Raw genomic sequence first — 16,837 nt, 5'->3', positions numbered from 1 at the left:
AATATTTCCAGGGATCAGATCTTGACTTTGTGTTTTGATTAGAAAAGATTCAGAGGGTTCAGACGGAGGCAGCCTTCGATGTGTTGTAAAGTGAACTTCTGGACTGTTGGGCTTTTTCTCATGCGCTCAGGAGTATGCCCAGAAATTAACATGACTGCTGTTCCCATTTCATTTCATGGCCCTGAAATCCTGTTGTTGAAACTACAGGACTTGAAAATAACAGGAACATCCGGCTGACAAAAATAAATTCCTTATGATAAAATACTGTCTAACCGAAGCCAAGATTTTTTGGAGGGGAAAGGGCATCGTTGGGAACAAGGCTTGTGATGGATCGAACTTCAGCTTCCATGTAGCGCGCTTTCCTCGGACCTTTGCCATATCGCTCACTGGAGGAAAGTTATTCCTTTGCAGGAATGTTCATGTCTTACAAATGTTTTTAGTATATGGCATGATTGAAAACTGCTTCATGGGGCCACTGCTGTGGTGTGGTGAGGTAAGCTGCTGCCTGTTGCCCCTCCAACCAATATGGGTGCCAGTTTGAGTCCTGGCTGTTCCACTTCTGATCCAGCTCCCTGCTAAATGACCTGAGAAGTCAGGCAGAAGATGGCCCAAGTGCTAGGGCCTCTGTACCCACATGGGAGATCTGGAAGAAGCTTCTGGCTTCAGCCTGGGCTAGATCCATACATTGCAGCCATTTGGGGAGTGAACCAGCAGATTCTCTCTCTCTCTCTCTCTCTCTCTCTCTCTCTCTCTCTCTCCCTCTCCCTCTCCCTCTCCCTCTCCCTCTCCCTCTCCCTCTCTCATGTTCTCTCATGTTCTCTCCGTCATTCTGCCTTTCACATAACTAAAATCTTTACAACTGTTTCATAGGAGAAATAAGTATGATCTGAGCTGCCCAAGACATGACTAGTGAATGCTGTACTTAGAAATGCACATGCTTGGTGTTTTATTCTGTGATTTCTTCTAGAGTCCAGTAGTCCCCAGGAATGCATATGCTAAGTAAAATAAAACACTTGAGACACTTCCTGAAGAAGGGATTTTAGCTGATCAGCAGAACAGGGTCCCCGGAGACGTGTTTGGTTGCTTTTCTGTTGTGTCTGACTTATCTTGGAAGCTAGGGGCTGGTGCAAGACTCATGCATCCCTGAGTCTTTGGTTCTTTACCCATCAAGCTAGAGGGTCAATGAGATGACCTCGACTATCCCTTCTCCTTCTAAGATTTCAGGAAGAACTTTTTATCTGGTTCCTTGAAAGTGGGGGCATGCTCTCGTCCTGCTAGTGGGCAGCTCATGGGGTCGGGACGTGCCGGGCATCTTGCTTTCTAACCGTTGGCATGGGGGTTCCTCCTGCAGGTGCTCCATGCAGAATGCAGGTTCTGAGCAGCTAGAAACACTCCCTCTCCTAGAAAATCTTCAGGTAATTGGCTCCTTCCCCCGCCACCTTCTGTCCTGTCTTTGGAGGCCTGGGAGAAGGCAGCAGAGCCAAAGGGGACAGAGTTTGGGAGGTGAGGACCACGAGCCTCAAGTCCTAGAGAAACTCGGGAGTCATAGCGGAGTCTGCTGCCGCTGGCACTTCTGGGCTGGGCCCACGGTGCTGGGATTGTGACCTCTGGGACACCTGCCTCTTTTTGAGTGACCCAGAATCACCTTGACTTTTTACATCGCAACCGGGTTCCTGCACTGGTATTGCAGAAACACACATGAGTCCTGGGGAAAGTTGTCCCTGCTCCCTTCCTGCAGAGGTGATGGGGGCACGGGCAGACAGTCCTCTCTGCCAGACTACTCACTAGGAAGGCTTTCAGGAGTGGAAGAGCTGGGTCGACACACCTCCTCCGTGAAGTCCTCCCTCACCAGCCCGGTTACAAGATATTTTCTCACGTTGAATTTGTGCTTCTCAGCACCTTTCTCTGACACATAAAGAAGGCAGTAGGTGTTCCCACTTCCCTATTTGATTTCCTCCTTTGCTTTGAATGTGGGTTGAGTCCGGCACATATGTAAGAGGAATCGGGCCTAGTTAGCAGTCCATGGCAAAAGCAGTCATAATTGCCAGTCCCTGCCTTTTTTGAGTACCTGCTTTATGGTGGGCTCTCATCCAAGACCTGACCTGTGCTGATTCCTGTGGTCCTCACTGCACTATGAGGTAGATGCTGTGTGATCCTTGTGTTACCTTTTGAAAAATGGACATAACAGAGAAGCTAGACACTAGACTAAGTACCAAAGTCAATGAGATGTACCCGGGATTGGTTCACATAGTCTGGCCCCTGAGCCTTCATGCTTAACAGGGTCGTGTGTGTGTGTGTGTGTGTGTAAAACTGTTATCCTGATCTATCTGTCAAAGTCTACTTTCTTCACACCCTATCCTTCCCCCCACATTATTCTCTCAACACCAAGATCATTTGGTTTGAGACACTTTATATCATAAAGGAAATCACTGGGTATCTATCCCTGTCTATGTGATGTGTACTTAAGGACTGTCCAACTTTGGACTTTGAAGATGTTGCTTCTCTGTGTGATCCAAACCTCGAGATTTCAAAGCTTCAAGGACAAAGAAAGGTGTCCCTGTCCCCTTCGGTGTGGGGAATTCCCCAGAAAGGGATTGAATTTTGGCTCATCTCTCCTATCCTCCAGTTTTACTTTCCCTTTCTGAAATTAATCCATCACATCTGTCTCGGGTTTCCCCCAGGTGATCTTGTGCATAGATTCCTCCCATGTGGGCAGTGCATATGTAATTGTGAATTACATAACAAATATAAATTATATAATGCCTGCTTACTAGTATGTGGTGGTGTTCCTGATCTGAGATCCTTCAGGGAAGGAGTTGTGCCTTTACACTTAAGTTTTCAGCTAATTGCAGCATTGCAGGTTCGTAAAAATGATAAATAAATTCAAATTAACTGGAACTTCACAGACCAACCACCTAATGGGAGTGGAAGCATATTAAAAGTGTTTTGGGGATCTCAGAGCAAGAACATGTTTTTGATATGCTAACCGATTATTCAGCAAAGGCCAACATCCTTAAATATTTGTTTAAAGGATAATTCAGGATATGAGGATTGAAATGGGCCCTACAAAAAGAGCTCCACCAAAGAGCTGAGAACTGCAGCTGAGACACAACCATATTATGGAGCATTTAAGATAATGACCTTCAGATGATTGACACTGTGTGGTTTCTCAATAGTTCAGTTACCCTGCTATTTCCAGAATTTTATAATTAAAATGTTACTAATGCTGCAAGGAAGCATGTAGTGTATTTTAAACAGTGTGACTAACTTCAGTGAACAATTTCTTCATGGTTTTACGTCATCGTCTAGGAACAGGAGTTATTGCAATGTGCTATAGATTTTTATATGACTGTAGGAGGCACAACACATGGAGGCACTCAGTGTTCACCCTGCAGAGGATGCCCTAGAAGACTTTTCTTGGAGCATCTGCAACTTCCACATCAAGTTAGGGGAATCCGAGGACCTAATTTTCGAGGCAATGTATTATGGACCCTGTTCTAGAAAGTGTGATTGATAATTAAAAGCTGGATTTTCCTTCTATGAAATGGCTTTTTGCCCTTTTAAGAAATCACCACTATTACAAGGAGGATTTTTTTCCCACTCAAACATCCACATCAGTAGTAGAGCGATCCACAGTGACACCGCTTATACACAGACCTCATCCTTTCTGTTATTTCTCATGGTCTGGAAATGAAGCATATGCAAGGATGTTGTAAGGGTATTTCAAAAGGAATCCTTCCAAGCCTACACACTTTCATTAGGAGAAGGAAATGACGTTTATACTAACTTGCTGGGTGGTCCCCAATTTCCTCTAAGCGATTACTAAATGATTTTATTTTCTTGAAATCCCAGATGCAAAGCATAAAGAAGACAACTTGTGTCTCTCACGTTAACTTGAAATTGGGACTTGGCTGTGCGAGGAGGCCTTAGCCTCATTTGAAGCTGTCCCTGCCTGTATGGTCAGCTGTGCAGGTGCACTGTCTGTGGCTGTAGCCGATGAAGTCAGATGAGTGGAGGGGTGATTGCAGAAAGATAAGAGTATTCATTGGACATAGTATGTTTTTGAACATTCATCTTGTTCTCTCTCGGTTACCTCTGTACGTCTTTCCTGCTAGATGCTGTAAAGATATATAATGCACTACCCTCACATACATTACTTACTACCCCAATTAGCCAGAAGAAATTCTATGACCATCCATTAGAGACTTGGAGAGGAAAGGCGAATGTGATGGCAGGTCACTTAGAAGGTTCCAGGGCCAGCGCCGTGGCTTAACAGGCTAATCCTCTGCCTTGCGGCACCAGCAGACCGGGTTCTAGTCCCGGTTGGGGCGCCGGATTCTATCCCGGTTGCCCCTCTTCCAGGCCAGCTCTCTGCTATGGCCCGGGAAGGCAGTGGAGGATGGCCCAAGTGCTTGGACCCTGCACCCGCATGGGAGACCAGGAGAAGCACCTGGCTCCTGGCTTCGGATCAGAGAGATGCCCCGGCCACAGCGGCCACTGGAGGGTGAACCAATGGCAAAAGGAAGACCTTGCTCTCTGTCTCCCTCTCTCACTATCCACTCTGCCTTTCAAAAAAAAAAAAAAAAGGTTCCCAGACAAGGATATTTTCTAGTACTGAGAATTTTATGAACAGAGAGCATAATAACAGGCAAAGGAAAGTCACAAGGCAGCCTGACCTTACGCTGATGAAATTCTTAAGGGGCTTGATTCACAGGAAACTACCCAGAACAGAGAGAGCAAACCTTGTCCAGCAGCCTAACTTCACAGCGTCACGTTCAGACAGCAGACTGCTCAGACTTGGATTTCTTTGAAAATGAGAAAAGAAAGCCATTTGAGGTATCACGGTTTTCAGGTTGTTTTTCATCAACTCTCTCTAACCTGTAATACTTCAACTCTGTTATACATCTTTGGAATTGTCTGTGAACATATTTTACCTTTTAAATGAGATGGAGTTGTGGTCAACTACTCCTTATTCACCAAGAGCTAATTTTAAACAAGGTAAGGTAGTATTTTAATGTGTATAGTATATAATATATATTTGACTTTCTAAAAATTTTAGACCGCTTAATACTCAATATATTAAAAGATCCCCTGGGACAGGCATTTGACCTAACAGTTATGACGTTACTGAAGAGGCCCATATTGGAGTACCTGGGTTTAGTTCCTGGCTACGTCTCCCAACTCTAGCTTCCTGCTAACGCAGGCTCTGGGAAGCAATGGCAGTGGCTCAAGTAATTGAGTTCCAGCCAACCCGGCGGAAGACCTGGGTTGAGTTCCCAACTCCTGTCTCCGGCTCAACCCAGTGTGAGCTGTTACAGATGTCTGGGGAATGAACCAGCAGGTGGGAGCTCTGTGTCTGCCTGTCTGCCTCTTTTTCAATTAGGTGAAACAATATTACTCTGATATGGCCATGTTTTCTTTCCTTGATCTTTCCAAATAATATAAGCATGTAAGTAGACATGAAGTATTTTAAAATGCCCTGATTCTTATCTTCTGTCTTCATGCTGTAGGAATATGTTTACTGGCTCTCTGCCAGGTTCTTGCCCCTGGGTGAGATAAGCATTCAAAGCAGGACATAAGTAAAGAGTGAGAATGGGAGCAGGGTTTATTTAGAAAGAGTACATATTCAGATGTGGATACAGGCAGCCCCACGAAGTGAGATGCTAGCCATGGGCAGAATCTGCCTCTGTGAGGAGAGAGAGAACCCTGCAGTTTAGTGGACCCCTGTATTGGGTTGGCCGTGTTGGCCTAACTGAACATACAGTTTTGATGCAGTTTGGGTGGGATTCTGTTCCACAAAGTCCCTGGGAAGGTTTTCCTGGTGTCTCCAGGCTTTCCTGGCTCAGCACTTGTCATGGCGTCATCGTCTGGCTGGAAGAGACTCAGGTGCATCATGGGAAAGTGGGTGTGTTGGATTACCAAACAAGGGAGTGGAGTTAGGGTACAGGGATAGAGACAGAAACTGCAGGAAATCCTCCAACTATGTTATTCCTTACCCAAGTCCTTGCCTGTTCCATCTCATGTTGGCTTCTTTCTCAGGCACGGAGTTAGCACTTACCACAGTGTAGAACAAGCTCTTGATGTCCTGCTGTGTTGTCTTAAGACCATCACTGTGTCACGCCTTCATTCTCACCCTCTGGCTCAACCATGACCTTGACGCTTGAGTGTAAAAGTCCTAAAGTTTCTTCAAGTCAAGGGGTGCAGGTTTTAGAATAATGCTTCAGGCATTCCCATGGATGCAAAAGCAGGAAATGGATACAGAGGGATCGCTGAGGTCCCGGACTTACCTTGTGGTAAACCACAGCCAACACTCCATCTCTCTGGGACCAGAGACTCTCACCTCCCAGTTGCTGTGAGCATCTGAACCACCCTCTCGTTTCTGTCTGTCTCTCTTGTCCATTCATTGTGTGTCTACCTGAGTAGGGCCCTTTGACCTAACCTCAGCTTTAACCCACAACTCACCAGAAATATCCATATCATAGTCTCAAGAGCAAAAAGCAGATTGGCTTAGCTCCAGTTCTAGAGCAAGGCCCCCAGGTTGCATTCGGAGGCAAGCCAGAAGAAAGGTTTGTCTTGATTGTATCAAGTACAGCTCTTGAGCACATCATCCATGGCTGGGGAGCGTGGGGACAGAGGTATGTGGCACGGGATCACCCTTCCCAGACACCTTAGGCCAGGCGGGTAAGTGTAGTGTTACATCTGTTGCACCCACACTCCCAGAAATTCCTTCTAGAGTTGTTTCCCTCCTGTCTATACCCACACACCCCAGTGCTCCCCAACTTGTTCTACCAGTGATCAGGGTATTTAGCTATGGTGCCCTCTCCCACTTCATTGCTACCACTCTTCTTTCCGCAGCGGAATGTTCAGAGAGCAGACTCCAGGCTTCTAAACAGCTCTGCTCATGACCTGTCTAGCCCGTTTGCTTCCTGCAGTTTGTGTCTCTCACTGGTTCTTCAGGAAGCTGTGAAATCTCTGGGTGATTCTCTGTGGGGTTACATAGTCCCTTGGCTTCACTGTCAAAGGAATGTAAGGAGTAATGACTTGTTAATTACATGAAGCTACTGTAGTCCCAGAGGAGTGCTGGCAAAGTGCATCCTAAATTTTAATGTGCATTTGAATCACATAGGAGTCTTGGTAGAAGGCAACTTCAGGAGCTGTGTGGTGGGGAGGGAGTGCCTGAGGTTTTAAGGAGCTCCCAGGTGGTCCTGATGATGCATGGAAGAACAGCATGGGTAGAAGCATGGATCAGGCAGCGTTGTACATTTGTTGCAGATACAAACTGCTCGTTGGGAGTAGAAGGGAGTACATGTTAGGCATCTTCCTATGCCCTTAACATCCTGCACCATACCCAAGATGTGACTGATAGTCAAATGTGCAGTGGATTTTGACTGAACTCGGTACACATGAAATACAAAAGTTTCTATGCCTTTAAAACTTTTTATTTATAAAAGAGAAATTTCATGTATTTCATATATACAGTTTTAAAAACATAATAATAATCCCCACCCTACATTCCCCCCTCCTTATTTTTCACCATGACATGCTTTTAATTTTGTTTGTAATCACAAGCATAACCCTCCACTAAATAAAGAATTCAACAAGTAGTAAGAAGAAAAACCACTGTTGCTCAGGGGTATAGACAAGGGCTATATACAATAATTAAATCTCAAAATGTCAATTTTGCTCATATATATTACCTTTTTTTACTCTGTATATTAGTTTTCACAACTCATGGAAAACATGAAAACATATTTGTCTTTTGGGAACTGGCTAATTTTACTAAGCATAATGGTCTCCAGTTGTATCCATTCTGTTGCAAAAGACAGGATTTCATTCTTTTTTTATGACTGAGTAGTAGTCCCTTGTGTATATATACCACAACTTCTTTATCCGGTCTCATTGGTTGATGGACATCTGGGTTGATTCCATATCAGCTATTGTGAGTTAAGTTGTTATAAACATAAAAGTATGGATAACTCTTTCATATGCTGATTTCATTTCCTTTGGGTAAATTCCCAGAAGTAGAATGGCTCAGTCATATGGTAGATCTATTTTCATATCTCAGGAATCTCCATACTGTCTTCCTAATGGTTGTACTAATTTACATTCACCAATAGTGTTTTAGGGTACCTTACTCCCACATCCTCATCAGCATTTGTTATTTTTTTTGGATGATAGTCATTGTAACTGTGGTGAGGTGAAATCTCATTGTGGTTTTGATTTGCATTTCCCTGATGGTTAATGCTCCTGAGCATCTTTTCATGTGTCTGTTGGCCATTTATATTGCATCCTTTGAATACTACCTGTTCGTATCATTAGCCCATTTCTTACCTGCATTACTTGTTTTTTGTTGAGTTTCTTGAGCTCCTTGTATATTCTGGATCTTAATCCTTTATCAACTGTATATATAGTTTGCAAATATATTATCTCATTCTACCAGTTGTCTACTTTGTTGAGTGCTTCCTTTGCTGTACAGAAGCTTCTTAGCTTGTTGTATTCTCACTCGTCTATTTTTGCCTTTACTGCCTGTGCTGCTGGAGTCTTATCCAAGAAGTCTTTGCCTGTGCTAATGTCTTGAAGTGTTTCCCTGTGTTTTCCTCTATTAGTTTGCTGGTTACAGGTCTTAGATTTAGATCCCTGATGCATTGTGACTTGATATTTGTGTAGGGTGTAAAGTAGAGGTTTTGTTTCAAACTTGTGCATGCAGAGATCCAATTTTCCTAATATCATTTGTTGAAAAGACTCCTTTCTCAAGGGACTGATTTTAGCTAGTTTGTCAGATTAGTTGGTTGTAGATGTGGGGATTAATTTCTGGGGCCTCTAGTCTGTTTCATTGGTCAACATATCTATTCTTACTACAGTACCAAGCAATTTTCACTATAACTGCCCTGATTGTGTCTTGAAATCAAGTATTATGATGCTTCCAGCTTTATTTCTATTGTTTAGGATTGCTTTAGCTATTCACGGTCTCTTGTGATTCCATATGAATTTTAGGGTCATTTTTTCCAAATCTGAAAATGTGTGTCTATTTTGTTTTTAAGCAAGTGGTTTGCAAAGCGGTTTGCAAAAAAAAAATTGTTAAATCAGTAAAGATTTCTTAAAGGTCTGATTGTGTAAAACTGTAGGAGAAATACAAAGAAAATGTTCCAGTTCCTGCCCACAAGGAGAACACAGGCATCCTTCCCAGTACCTCGTCCTGAAATTGTGGAAATAATTGCAGAATTACAGAGTTTGCAGAGGAAGCAAATGAGCATGTTTATGTTCATAACAATTTGACCTTTTCTAATTTAAGTGTAATGTTCCTAATATTTGCATTAAAGCTAATGGATCACTGTTAGGTTCCTGTGTGACGATGCATTTAAGGATCAATTTTCATGCCCTACGCACAGTAAGTGATTGCTTATACAATAACAGTAGTCTTAATTATCCAGCTAATTCAGTTTAGGAAAATACTTTGTTTCTTCCTCTTTTCTTAGACTAATTACATATTTTTTTAATTTCCCATTTCATAATTAGGGCTTACCTACCATTTAATTCTAATATTACTCTTGTTTAAAGGAGAATATTTTAGAAATTAGTTGGTTGCCATGGTCAAAAAACTGCTGTGTGTTTTACAACAAAAAGATAGAAACAGGAGTAGATTATCCTGTCTTGAAGTTGATTAAACACAAACTCTTATTTCCCCATGTTCTGCAATCTTTGTAAATTTATTCCTTTAAAAAAAAAGTAGCATACTAAAAGTTTTTCTCTGAACCTGTCCAGCTGTTTGGATAGGCAAGCAAAAAAAGAAGATATTTCAAAAAGTTAGTGGAAAGTATATATTATGAAAAAACAATGCATGGGTTTCAAAATTTTTTGTACCAAAATAAACTTAGCTTTTGATGCCATTTTTCCACAGAGCTTTGGAAGTGTCCTCATACATGCTGTGTATGCATACATACTTAGATTCACAAGTAAATAAAATGTATTGAATAAGATTATCGACTTTGGAAAGAATGTGAATTGGATCACTTAGAAAAGGAAGACGGAAATCATAAATATTGGCTTTGATGACATTTGTATAGGCTGAGTATCTACACAGTAAATAGCATCTGAGTTTTTTGTTTGTTTGTTTGTTTGTTTTGACAGGCAGAGTGGATAGTGAGAGAGAGAAAGAGACAGAGAGAAAGGTCTTCCTTTTTGCCGTTGGTTCACCCTCCAATGGCCGCTGCGGCCGGCGCATCTTGCTGATCCGAAGCCAGGAGCCAGGTGCTTCTCCTGGTCTCCCATGCGGCTGCAGGGCCCAAGGACTTGGGCCATCCTCCACTGCCTTCCCAGGCCATAGCAGAGAGCTGGCCTGGAAGAGGGGCAACTGGGATAGAATCCGGCTCCCCAACCAGGACTAGAACCCGGTGTGCCGGCGCCGCAAGGCAGAGGATTAGCCTGTTAAGCCACAGCGCCGGCCCCAGCATCTGAGTTCTTCAACTCAAAGCCAGTAAACATATACTTTGTGTCCTACATGTAGTGGAAACCAGTGGCAATAAGTGATTACCATTTTGTTTCAATTTGTAAGATTTAGGCAGAGTGAGAGAGAGAGAGAAAGAAATCTTCCATTTGCTGCTTCAGTTCCCAAGTGCCCACAACAGCTAGGGTTGGCCCAGGCTGAAGCCAGCAGCCTGGGACCACAGTACTTGAGCCATCATCCACTGCCTCCCAACACCCATTAGCAGGATGTGGGACTCAAACTGGCACTCTGATATGGGATGTGGGTGTCCTGGGTGGCAGCTTAACCTACGGAGCCATAATAGCAGCCCCAGTAATGAATGGTTCTGGATAGATCATGCATTACATAAATTTATGTAATAAAACTGACATAATTTGGATAAAGTAGGACATCACTGAGTTTCTATGTGGAGAAGGAAGAGTTCGCTGAAGCAAGAAATGTAGCTTTAGACACACTGGGAGGCCAGCCCTGTGGCACAGAGGGTCAGGCTGTCACTTCCAATGCTGGCATCCCATATGGGTGCCAGTTGGAATCTCGGCTGCTCCACTTCCAATCCAGCTCCCTGCTCATGCTCCTGGGAAAGCAGCAGAGGATGGCCCAAGTGCTTGGACCCCTGCCAACCATGTGGGGGTACCCAGAGGAAGCCTCTGGCTGGCCATTGTGACCATTTTGGGAGTGAACCAGTGGATGGAAGATTCTCTTCCTCTGTCTGTCTGTATCTCTCTCTCTCTCTCTACCTCTGCCTTTCAAATAAATAATCAATAAGCCCCCCAAAAATGTAGGAAGACCTCCCTGGTAGATGTTGGCACATAGTTCTATCATGGTTGTCTCACTGAGAAGAACTTACAAGGGTGGCCTTGGAAACAAACATTTATTCCTCTTTCATTCCCTACGTCCTCTTTCATTACCTATGCAGCCCAGATGTAATCCACATGTCAGCTGCCTGGATTTCTTCAAGTCTTCCAGGTTGTCAGGATCAACTTGTTCCTTAAAATATAATTTAAGTGGACTCTAATCACAATGTCGCGTACAAGGAGTTCCCATCATTCACCCCAGTACCTCCTGTGGCTGGAACTGGAGTTCAAGTGTTGGCTAGATGCCTGTTGCTTGGCTCCTTTTGGAGCTGATTCCATACAGGATTCAAGAAACTGAAATACCCCATGCCACCCACATAAATATTTTTTAAATCAAGTTAGTGTGAGTGAAAACATTTCAGTATACAGTGCTGCTGTCACTGGGAGGTAATAGTCTTTCAAAGTCAGAACGTGACGGAAGGCACAGTCCACGGGTAGACGTGGAAGAGGAAAAACTAACGGTGGTGAGCCAGCATCTGCTTGTTTCACGTGGGCTACAAAAATAGAGACAAATACAGAGCCCTCTCAAGATTTTGAAACAAATTAGTATTGTCTGTGTGTTACAGTAAGTAGGAAAATTCACCTGTGAATGTTAAACATGGAACAGCAGAAGTTAGTCACTTGATTGCAAGAACCCAAAAGGGTATTCAACACCTATTGAGAGAAGGATAACCAGAGTATGTTGATGCTTGGTGAGCTGGTAATTATAAAGAACATGATTTCCTTTTTCAAGAAATCAAGGCCAGTGCTGTGGCTCACTAGGCTAATCCTCCGTCTGTGGTGCCGGCACCTCGGGTTCTAGTCCCGGTTGGGGTGCTGGACTCTGTCCCAGTTGCTCCTCTTCCAGTCCAGCTCTCTGCTGTGGCCTGGGAAGGCAGTGGAGGATGGCCCAAGTGCCTGGGCTCTGCACCCGCATGGGAGACCAGGAGGAAGCACCTGGCTCCTGGCTTCAGGTCGGCGCAGTATGCCGGCCACAGCAGCCATTTCGGGGGTGAACCAATGGAAAGGAAGACCTTTCTGTCTGTCTATCTCTAACTCTGCCTGTAAAAAGAAAAGAAAAAGAAAAAAATCAAGCCCACATGGCCTTTATCTCCTTTTTCTGACATCTGCCAGCAGGTTCATCAACTGCTCCTCAGCCCTGCTGTGTGCATAGCATTCGGTCTGCTCATTTCTTACATTCAGTTTTTCCAAGGATTTGTTCCCAGTCTTACTTCAGAAACTATTATAAAATGATACAGTTTCCAGATGCTCCACATGAGGTTTGTGGGATCTGGTCTTCAAACTACCTGAATGTAGCTCTTATTTGGTGGGAAATTATAATTAATGAGGCTTTTTTTTATTTCGTTCAAAGGTAGGCTATAGTTCATTTATCTGAAGTGTTTTTAAATATCTATGAGAAGTTTTATGATACACCAGCAGACATCCCATTTAGATAATATCACCCAGAAAATTAGAATAATACCTACTGTTATAAAGGAAAAGCTAAAGGAGAATTTTTTAAAAAATGTTATGTATTTGAGAGAGAATTCCACTCACTGGTTTATTCCCCAAATGGCTACAACAGGTGGGACTGGGCTGGGACCAAAGCCAGAAGCCAGAAATTCAGTCCAAGTCTAGCACATAAGTGGCAGGAACCCAGGTACTTCAGGCATTATCACTGCTCCCAAGGTGTGCATTGGCAGGAGTTGGGAGCCAGAGGCAGAAGTCAAACCCAGGCACTCTGCTGTGAGATGCAGGTTCCTTAAATGCTAGGCTAAACACCAGCTCTTAGAGCTCGAATTTAAAACAAAGAGTTAAGCATCTGGGGTATAACCTGGGATGTGGAGTGACAGGTCCTATTCCACCCACCTTTGTGGTCTGAATCACATGTCGTGAGCAGGAGGCGCTGTCTGGTTCCTGCTCTGCTGGGTCCCCCTTAGAGCCCTGTGGCCTTTGCCAAGGTTGGTGTTTCACAGGTGTGGTCACAGTCCCTGTCCCTCACCGGCAGTACACAAGGTGGGTCGTTTATGTTGGAAGGAGAGATTGGGATGGAGTCGCAGCAGTGGGCAAGGAAGAGGGACCCTCAGTAAGTCCCGCCGAGCCCTGGGTGCAGAGGACAGCAAGAGAGGCAGCCAAGGGGATCGGGCTTCCTGCAGACCAAACCCTGTCCTCAGTGATCTGACCCCATGTTGGCCACGCACAGGCCTCCCAAAGGCCCGGTACCTGGGAGGTGCCGTGACTTGCTGAGCTCTGCAGACAGGAGTAAAAAGGACTGCTTCAGGATCGGATCATTTCCCTGCCCTTTGTCTGAAAGGGGGAGTCAACGTGGCCAAGTCATCAAGGCCGAAGGAGAATGGCCAGGGAGATGTACAGAGAGCAAGCAGCCGCACCTCTGGGAATTCCCTTCTCTCCCTGTTACCCCCCGAGGACTTGCCTGGTGGTGTCTAACCTCCCAGAGAGCCGCTTTGCCTGTGTCCTTCGTTAGCCAAGAGGGGCGCCTTGATCTGGGGGCCAGCTGTCAGAGCTTGTTCTCTGAGGTGGAAGAACTTTTCAGCAAAGTTCTGTGCAGAGGTACATTCTCTCTATTGGGTGCCACAGGACGATGTGATGCCAGAGGGTCACCCCCACCCCAGGGCGCTCTGCCAAGGCTTGCTACTCCCAGAACCACTCACAGGAGGTCCAGTCATCGTCCCTAATTTACATCCCCTATTTGGGTTGTGATAGTGATTTTCAGGGTGAAGATAAAGCCGTTACACCGAATGTGTGTTCTTTCCTGATTACTTGTCTCTCAACCCCCTTAGGCTGCTCTGTGTCAGAGGATCCATAATGCAGATGACCACCATGAATGATCATTTGAAGCCGGTGGTCTAAGACTGAGTCCCCACCATGACACTGTTTTGGTGCAGGGGTATATGGACTACCTCGTCCGTGAATGTTTGCCTGTCTTAGTTAATCCTGCAAGTAGCAGGTGTGACTGCTTACAAATGACTGGACAGGGAAAGACCCAGGCTCTGTGCCATCCAAATTAAATTCAGAAAGCCAGGAAATTCATCATTCTGACACCCCTTTGCAGATGGAGAATGTACTTTGAAATGGCTCTTGAAATGTGTCTTGTTTACAGGAGGAATACATTAGCAGGCTGTGTTAATTAGAAATGGTATCAGGGTGAGGACTTAAATGACAAATGTAAAATGGAGATACTGTGGTCCTGAACTGAAAGGGTGAATGTTTCCCCTGTTTACCTACATTTTGGATTTTGAAGTTTCCTTTCAAACAGGCTATGTGATTGCTTATCTTCAATTTTATGCAAAGTCCAGTATTTATGGCTATAGTATAGGTTTATGGACATTATATTTATTAAATGGAGACATTGGGGGAAATATTTGAAAAGAAACAATCCTTACTATGAGGATTTCTTGTAATATATGACAACTCTTCAAAAAGTTATGGAAAATGGAATAAAAAGATAAATATATTTTGGCACAAAAATTGGAAATCAACTCTTTTCATAATATGAATGTTCATGAACTTTTTGAAGAATCTTTGTATGCATGCATTTTAACGTTTTTGCATGAAAATAAACATCTTAATTTTCCATGAACTTTTTGAAGGTCCCTCATACTGGTCTTAAAACTTTCAGGTCGTATGGGCTTTGTATGGATAGATTCCCTCAGAATCCTGGTTTTCATGGGGACACAGCTGATTAAGCTGCTGCGTGGGGGTGCCTACATCCCACATAAGAGCTCTGGTTTCCAATCCAGCTCCTGCTTTGGCCTGGCCCAACCCCAGCTGTTGCAGCCATCTGGGGGGGAGGATCACGGATGGAAGAGCTCTGTCTCTCCCCACCTCTGTGTCATCTACCTTGAACGTGTAGGAGCAGCATCAGAGGCCAACAGAGGTCCACGCAGACCTGCCCAGCCTTTGACAAGATGCATGCCCTGCCCTCACCCTGTTGGCAGCTGCTTCTTCTGAGTTTAGGGAGGACAGAAAGGAGTCTTGGAGACCCCCAACCTTGCAGTGCAACAAGGAATTTGCAGCACAAACTGAACATGATTAGATCAATGATTCCCAAAGTGTATTCCATGGAATGTAAGTTGTATAGCATGACCGTGTGTGTGTGTACATACATGTGTTCCCACATGTATGTATGAAAAAGTACCACAGTACCCCACATGTGTCTGAAAAAGGAAAGGGGTCCAATTATCATTAACACTAGAAATGGTGAGTTAAACAGAAGTTACTAAGTGCTTTATGTGAAAAATTGCAATTGATCTTAACTAACTTTTGCAAAGGATACTATTAGAAATTATGAAGAAGTTAAGCAATGTAAGTCATACTGTAACATGTCATCCTGGGATTCAATGCCATTTTGAGTCTAGAGTCCTGATATATTGACCCCATGACTTTCTTTAGCCTTTTAAAATGATATATATGTACACTGAATCTCCTATAGATGGCCATGGTATGCATTTCTCACATTTATTTGTACTTGAACCTATTTTGAATTTTTCTGAGCTTCCCCAAAAATGAATGTTCTAAGGAACCCACATTGTGAAGCATGGGGCTGTATTTAATCACATAGCCTCCAATCAAACGCAGCTTCAATTGGGCAAACCAAAAATTGGCTTTTGCTTATATACAGACACAAAGAGCTACTCTACAGTGGTGCTGTGGTAGACTGAATTCTGACGTGTCTGTACTGAAGTCGTCTGATTTAGCTCTCTCCTCTCGTTTCAGATGTTTCATCCCCAACATCTACGCAGCTCTGTTCACCGCAGCTCTTGTTCCGTTGATGTGCCTTGTGGTGGTTTTTGTGGTTTTCATCCATGCCTACCAGGTGACGCCCCAGTGGAAGGCATACGACGATGTCTTCAGAGGAAGAACAAACGCTGCAGGTTTGCACTTGGGACATTGGGGACTTGTTAATGATGAGAAAATGTTTTTTTTAAAAAAAAAAGAACTTAAGTTCAGCTCTCTGCTCTGAAGCCCAAAATCAAACTATTGCTCTCCAGCTTCTCCTACTTCTTGGGACTTCCTGACACCTTTCTTCAGGGCTCTGGAGGTTCTATTGCTGGCTCCAGTTTTTTCCTTACTATACTAATTTCCAAGTAAATGAGTCACAACCTTGGGGAGCTGCTTCCCAAGCTTTCTTCAACTCAAGCAGTAACAACCTGCATTCGACCTGTGAAATCGATTTGTCTCTCTGCTTCACAGTCGAACAAATCCTTGCCACACTCGTGAGTACTATATGTTGCATGAGGCTCTCTGACCGTGCTGACAGATGTCTAAAAACATCTGTAATCGGGCAGCCTCAGAAGTGGCTGCATATGTCTGGTTGTTGAAGATCATAAGTCTTTCCAGCTCAAATTGGCTTCCACCACAGCTCATTTTTTCCCTTTGAATCATACTTAGCACAGGTTTTTATGAGCTGATTCTTTTTTGGTTGTTGTTCAATTAGAGTCTCTTGAGAATTTTTTAGCTAGGAGCAGCAACTACACACCTCCCTACAGAAAACTCTAAA

General features: G+C 44.0%; 1 protein-coding gene across 1 annotated transcript in view; it reads left to right on the top strand.

Moving 5' to 3' along the window:
• The window catches only part of ADGRV1 (adhesion G protein-coupled receptor V1), a 568,898-nt gene that overhangs the window by 442,560 nt on the left and 109,501 nt on the right, over positions 1–16,837 (top strand). The window contains exon 86 of the mRNA XM_062211963.1: positions 16,054–16,211. Within this exon, the coding sequence (XP_062067947.1) occupies positions 16,054–16,211 (158 nt within the window). The remainder of the gene's footprint in view (positions 1–16,053; positions 16,212–16,837) is intronic.

This window comes from Lepus europaeus, chromosome 15 (assembly GCF_033115175.1).
Source record: "Lepus europaeus isolate LE1 chromosome 15, mLepTim1.pri, whole genome shotgun sequence".
NCBI lineage: Eukaryota > Metazoa > Chordata > Mammalia > Lagomorpha > Leporidae > Lepus > Lepus europaeus.
Note: the sequence above shows the minus strand (reverse complement) of the source record. Positions and strands in the feature narration are given on the sequence as shown.